Source organism: Pipistrellus kuhlii, unplaced genomic scaffold, assembly GCF_014108245.1.
Source record: "Pipistrellus kuhlii isolate mPipKuh1 unplaced genomic scaffold, mPipKuh1.p scaffold_m20_p_8, whole genome shotgun sequence".
NCBI lineage: Eukaryota > Metazoa > Chordata > Mammalia > Chiroptera > Vespertilionidae > Pipistrellus > Pipistrellus kuhlii.
In genome coordinates, this window is record NW_023425584.1 from 69,319,779 (window position 1) to 69,326,900 (window position 7,122).

Consider the following 7,122-nt stretch of genomic DNA (forward strand, 5'->3'; position numbering starts at 1 on the left):
TTATGCTACTGCCATGCTATTTTTAAAAAATTTATTTTATTGCCGAAACCGGTTTGGCTCAATGGATAGAGCGTCGGCTTGGGGACTGAAGGGTCCCGGGTTCGATTCCGGTCAAGGGCATGTACCTTAGTTGCGGGCATATCCCCAGTAGGGGGTGTGCAAGAGGCAGCTGATCAATGACTCTCTCCCATCGATGTTTCTAACTCTCTATCTCTCTCCCTTCCTCTCTGTACAAAATCAATAAAATATATTAAAAAAATAAAATAAATAAAATAAATTTATTTTATTAATTTTCCACAGAGAGGAAGGGAGAGGGATAGAGAGCTAGAAACGTCGATGAGAGAGAAACATTGATTAGCTGCCCCCTGCACACCTCCTTACCGGGGATGTGCCTGCAACCAATGTACACGCCCTTGACCGGAATCGAACCTGGGACCTTTCAGTCAACAGACCAACGCTCTACCACTGAGCCAAACCGGTTTCGGCTGCCAGGCTATTTTTTAAAAAAATTAAGTGTTTTGGGGTAACATGGTTAACAGAATCATACAAATTTCAGTTGCACAACCTTGTAATACACATCTATACAGTCTATTGTGTGCTCACCACCTGAAGCCCAGTCTCCCGCTCCCACCTTATATTTACCCTTTTACCCTCTGTCCACACGTCTTCCCGTCCGGTAATCCCCTTCCTGTTGTCTGTATTAATAACTTTCTTTGTTGCTTTTTATTTTATATCCAACATGGTTCTTATCCTTTTTTATATGCTATATCTCACTTAGCAAGATTTGCTGCAAATGGCCATACTTCATCCTTTTTATGGCCGAGTAGTATTCCCTACCACCTCTTTATCCAGTCATCCATCAAAGGACACTTAGGTTGTTGCCATATATTGGCCACAGTCAACATAGGGATACATACAGTCCTATGACTAAGTGCTTTCAAAATGTTTGGGTAGCCCTAGCCAGTTTGCCTCAGTGGATAGAGCATTGGCCTGCGGACTGAAAGGTCCCGGGTTCGATTCTGCTCAATGGCATATGCCCAGGTTGCAGGCTTGATCCCCAGTGGTGGGACATGCAATGATTCTCATCATTGATGTTTCTATTTCTCTCTCCCTCTCCCTTCTTCTCTGATTAAAAAAAAATTTAAGTTATAAAAATCAGGGAGGGTGGGGGACGGTGGGGATAAGATCAACCAAAGGACTTGTATGCATAAATGTTAGCCTAATCAATGCACAGACAACAGAGGGGAAGGGGGTAAAAGAAGAATAAGGACACACATGTAATACTGTAATAAATTTAAGAAAAGTTATAAAAAGTTTTGGGGGGTAAATACCCAGGATTACTGGGTCATGGTGGTAGCTCTATTCTTTTTAAAATCTATATTTTTTATTACTTCCATAGAGGGAGAGGGAGGGAGAAATAAAAATGTCAATGATGAGGGAGAATCACTGAGTGGCCCCTTCGGCACACTCCACACTGGGGAACTAGCCCGCAGCCGGGCATGTGGCCGTCTGGGAATCAAACCGTGACCTCCTGGTCCACAGGTCTACCCACTGAGCCGTGCTGGCTGGATGTCTCTCATCCTATGACAGTGAGGTTATGAGGGTTTCTGTCTAAGAACACGCAGTATGTCCCTGTGTCCTTCAGTGCCTTTCCGGAGCATTTTCGGTTTTCCTATTTAGGTTTGGACACGTCTTAATACCTGCAGGGCACATCTGTTTGTGTAGCTCTTTATACTGCTGTAAATGGAGTCTTCTCATCCATTATATTTTCTTATTTTTCTTTTTAAATTAGAGAGGGAGAGAAACATTCACTTGTTATTCCACTTATTTATGCATTCATTGGTTGATTCTTGTATGCACTTTGACTGGAGATTGAACCCGAAACCTTAGTGCATTGGGAAGACGCTCTAAGCAACTGAGCTACCAGCCAGGGCTCATCCATTATACCTTCTGAGAAGCTACTGTTTGTGTATACAAAAGCTGTTGATTTTCTTTTAAGGCATTTTCCTTCTTATTGAAATATATCTTACAGAAAACTCATAAGGGCACACTCGATGAAATCCCCATGTATCATCACCCAGTTCAAACAGGAAACATTTAAGTCTCCCAGCTTTTTTGTCAAGGTTAACTGTCAACCTGACTTCTTCCACACTGGTTTATGTTAATGTTCTTAGTTTTTTGTTTATTTTTATTGACTTTAGAGAGGATCAAGCCTGTAACCTAGGCATGTGCCCTTGACTGGAATTTAACCCGGGACCCTTCAGTCCACAGACCAACGCTCTATCAACTGAGCCAAACTGGATATGGCTTTATGTTTATTTTTGTATCACTTGCTAGTATGATTAACTTCCATTATAGCTTTCTATTGATTCCTGGCAGTCACATTAAAGGAGATAGTTTTAATTTTTCCTTTCTAATTCTTTTTTTTTTTTAATACTTTACTGATTTTTCACAGAGAGGTAGGGAGAGTTAGAAACATCGATCAACTGCCTCCTGCACACTCCCTATTGGGGATGTGCCCGCAACCAAGGTACATGCCCTTGACTGGAATTGAACCTGGGACCCCTCAGTCTGCAGACCGACTACCACTGAGCCAAACCTGTTTCAGCTCCTTTCTAATTCTTATGTCTGCAATTGCTTTTTATTGTCTCATGGCCACCATTGCCAATAGTGTTAAATTATAGGAAATTAGTATATGTATTTTCTTGACCCATTCTTTTATTTTATTTTTGGCCGAAACCGGTTTGGCTCAGTGGATAGAGCATCGGCCTGCGGACTCAGGGGCATGTACCTTGGTTGCTGGCACATCCCCGGTGGGGGGTATGCAGGAAGTGGCTGATTGATGTTTCTATGTCATCAATGTTTCTGACTTTCTATCCCTCTCCCTTCCTCTCTGTAAAAAATCAATAAAATATTTTTTAAAAATTATTTTTGATTTCAGAAAGGGAGATGGAGAGATGCAAGCATCAATGATGAGAATCACTGGCTGTCTCCTGCAGGTCCCACACTAGGGATCGAGCTTGCACCTCGGGCATATGCCTCACTGGGCATGGAACCCTGGCCTCCTGGTCCATCGGTCAATGCTCAACCACTGAGCCACATTGGCCTGGCCCTTGCTCCATTCTTTGGTGGCAAAACCTCTAGTATTTGTCCGTTAAGTAAAGGCTGGCTCTCGGGCTGAAGTGTTAAACACCTTTCACAGATGAAGAAACTGAGGTGAAACAAGTCCCAAAGGTAGATTGAGATGGAAGCAAGAGCTCAACCTGTGTCCTGATATCAACCTTGCCTCCTGCCCCTACAGGAGATTGTAAACTTCAACTGCCGGAAGCTGGTGGCCTCGATGCCACTGTTTGCCAATGCTGACCCCAACTTTGTCACGGCCATGCTGACCAAACTCAAGTTCGAGGTCTTCCAGCCGGGTGACTACATCATCCGTGAAGGCACCATTGGCAAGAAGATGTACTTCATACAGCATGGCGTGGTCAGTGTGCTCACCAAGGGCAACAAGGAGATGAAGCTGTCCGATGGCTCCTATTTCGGGGGTTAGTGTCTGGGGACCAGGGAACGAATACACAGCCGGACCCTTCCTGGGGTGGAGGGTTATGTGGGGAGGCCCGGAGTGCTGGCAGGAAGGACTCTGACCAGAAGGGCCACGCTAGCAGAGGGCGGGCTAGACTGTGCTCAGGGCAGCGGGGAGCACCCCAGGGAGGAATGGGTGCAGCTGGGTGTTGCCCAGCCCCTGAGGTGCCTCCCTTGACCACACAGAGATCTGCCTGCTAACGCGTGGCCGGCGCACAGCAAGCGTGCGGGCTGACACCTACTGCCGCCTCTACTCCCTGAGTGTGGACAACTTCAACGAGGTGCTGGAGGAGTACCCCATGATGCGGCGGGCTTTCGAGACGGTTGCCATTGACCGCCTGGACCGTATTGGTGAGTGGACCTGGTTATGGTCATAGAAGGAATAGTGCCGAGATGGGAGATGGCGTGGCCTAGATGACCCGCAGGAAATTGGTTCTGACCGGCTTTCTCCCCTGGCCAAGCACAGCCCTGGTTTCCCAAGGAAGGAAAGTGTGGGGTTTCCAGTTGTGCAGAACTCTGAAGACTTGGCAAACACTTGCTGAGCACCTATGTGTGCCAGGAGGTAGAGCTGGTGGGCCGTGAAGATGTCTCTGGCGCTGCCCTCTGGAAGCTTACGTCATAGAGGGCATGTGGGAGCGGTGAGGCTTCCTGCAGATGCTATTGGAAACCAGCATTAGCAGGTGCTGCTAGGATGACATGGGTGCGGTATGTGCAAGGCCCTGAGGTGAGAAAGAGGCCTGGAGTCCAGAGAGCCAGGGAAGCTAGGAGGAGGGAGGCTGGGGAGGTAGGCGAGAACCCAGGCACACAGGGCCTAGTGGGCAGGGCTGGGGGAAGACATTTGGACTATAAATCAGGATTAACAGGGAGCCACAGACAATTCTAGGCAGGGGAGGACCTGACCAAATTTATATTCTACAAGGGTATGCAGGTGGGTGGTATGTGGTAGCTTGGGTGTAAGGTGAAGTAGAGGGAATCTCGGAAACAGTGGGGATGTGGGGCCCTCAGGACTGGCTGGCAACTAGAGGCAGGGAGATAGTGGCCCTCGCTGCTACCCGTTTCCCCGAAAATAAGACCTAGAACATGGAAAGATAAGATATCCCCTGAAAATAAGATCTAGCGCAACTTTGGGAGAAAAAAATAAGACATTGTCTTATTTTCGGGGAAACAGGGTATTTGTGGGAATAAAGACAAAGGCTGAAAAAGCAGGACTGGATGGGGCCGACGGGGTTAGAGGGAAGACTTTTTTGTATACAGGAGGTGCTCGATACATGTTTATATACAAAAGACACTCAACAATTTGCTCTAAACAGTAGGTGTTTAACATACTTATGAGTGAGAGGTGCTTGGACTTACTTGCTAAATACAACAGGCACTCAACACATGCCTATTATGTTATACACTTGGCACTCTGGTAGTGAGTAGGCAGGTATTCTGGGTATGTTGCTGTATACTATAGGTGCTCAATACATGATTGTTACATACAAGAAAAGCTCCATGTATGCTGGCAGTCTACATAGGTGTCTCATACCTGCTTTATGTATGCAGCAGGTGCTTTTCGCTTGCTACACACAATAGGTGCTTGGTACCTGTTTGTGTATAGGTCGTGCATACCTGCTATATACAGAGGTTCTCAATTTTTGCTTCCCACACACAGCAGACACTTGTACCATCCCTTTATATACAGGAGCCTTTCAATACAATAGAGAGTAGGTGCCAATACCCACTTGCTATATGCAGGAGGCACTCAATACACTTGATTCTTATCACTGTATGCAGGAGGTGCTCAGTAGTGCCTGTGGTATGCTTTGCATGCAGGCTATAGAGTAGGAGTCCAATACATGATGCTTGGTGTATACAGGAGGCAATCGCTATACATCTGTACATGCACAGACTGTAGAGAGCAGGTGAGAATACCTGCTGGCTGCGTGCAGGAGGCCGCGGTACACACAGGTGTGTGTGTTCTGGCTCGAGAGAGTAGGTGCCTGACCTGCTTGCTTTATGCAGGTGTTCTGTGCCAATACCTGGTTGATGTATGCAGGAGGTGTTTAGTATATGCAGCCGTGTGCCTACTGGATACACCCGCTCCCTGTATCCAGGAGGCGCTCCCCTGTGCACTGACAACTCCCCTGTCCCCAGGCAAGAAGAACTCGATCCTGCTGCACAAGGTCCAACACGACCTCAACTCGGGCGTGTTCAACAACCAGGAGAACGCCATCATCCAGGAGATCGTCAAGTACGACCGGGAGATGGTGCAGCAGGCCGAGCTGGGCCAGCGCGTCGGGCTCTTCCCGCCGCCACCGCCGCCGCAGGTCACCTCGGCCATCGCCACGCTGCAGCAGGCCGTGGCCATGAGCTTCTGCCCACAGGTGGCACGCCCACTCGTGGGGCCCCTGGCACTCAGCTCGCCCCGCCTCGTGCGGCGCCTGCCCCAGGGGCCTGTGCCTGCTGCCACTGCCTCACCAGGGCCCCCACCTGCTGCTAGTCCCCCGGGCGCACCTGCCAGTCCCCGGGCACCTCGGACTTCGCCCTACGGCGGCGCACCCTGCTCCCCAGCCGCCCCCCGAGCGGGGCCCGCACTTCCAGCGCGCCGCCTGAGCCGCACCTCACGCCCGCTGTCTGCCTCACAGCCCTCGCTGCCCCACGGCGCCGCGGGCCCCGGCCCCGCAGCTCCCGCGCGCCCGGCCAGCAGCTCCACGCCGCGCCTGGGGCCCGTGCCCACCACGCGGGCGGCCGGGCCCAGCCCGGACCGCAGGGACTCGGCCTTGCCCAGCGCCACAGGCGGCCTCGCCCCGCTGGACTCGGCGCGCTCGCGCCTCTCGTCCAACTTGTGACCCTCGCCGCACCGCCCCACGGGCCCGGGCGGGCCGGGGGCGGGCCTTCATCAGACCAAAGCCATGCCATTGCGCTGCCCCGGCCGCCCACCCCAGAAGCCATAGAGGAGACGTAGGTAGTTGTAGTCGGACGGACGGGCCCTGCCGTCCCCCCTCATCACCCTGCGCCCACCCATATCGCCCCCGCATCCCGGTGGTGGCCTCGCAGGCATGGGAGGGGGCTCCCTTCACCTCGGTGCCTCAGTTTCCCCAACTGTGAAACAGGGAGGGAGCCACCCCGTGCCGAAAGGAGATAGCTGTGGACTTCCGCCCATCCCTACCCTCGTAGCTGGCCCGCTGTCCGATGAGGATTCTGTTTAAGTGCAATACTCGGCCTGCTGGCTTCCTGCTGCCCACACCGCACTCACGCAATAACCGGCCCGGCCCCTGTCCATGCGCACCCCGTGGTGACTTCCTGGAGCGGGCACTAGCAGCATCCTCCAGCACCCAGCGCCAGGGGTCGGCAGTCCTGGCTACACCTGGGTGTGGGGGCAAGGCTGGGGACTCCCCACCTTTGTGATGAATGTACTGACTAGCCGAGGCAGCAATGCTCCCACCACACCCCCACGCCCCACTAACCTCCACACCCCATTCCGCGCAATAAACGACAGCATTGGCGCCCAGCCTGCCCGCATCTGCTTGCCGGGAGCCCAGACAGCAGGTAGCACACACC

The 7,122-nt window shown here is 51.4% G+C and overlaps 1 protein-coding gene across 1 annotated transcript in view; it reads left to right on the forward strand.

The window, feature by feature from the left end:
- HCN2 (hyperpolarization activated cyclic nucleotide gated potassium and sodium channel 2) overlaps nucleotides 1–7,072 on the forward strand; it is a 31,995-nt gene extending 24,923 nt beyond the window's left edge. Inside the window, exons 6-8 of the mRNA XM_036425059.2 lie at nucleotides 3,302–3,542; nucleotides 3,766–3,930; nucleotides 5,716–7,072. Of these exons, the coding sequence (XP_036280952.1) occupies nucleotides 3,302–3,542; nucleotides 3,766–3,930; nucleotides 5,716–6,410 (1,101 nt within the window). The 3' untranslated portion in view covers nucleotides 6,411–7,072. The remainder of the gene's footprint in view (nucleotides 1–3,301; nucleotides 3,543–3,765; nucleotides 3,931–5,715) is intronic.
- The last annotated feature ends 50 nt before the right edge of the window (nucleotides 7,073–7,122 follow it).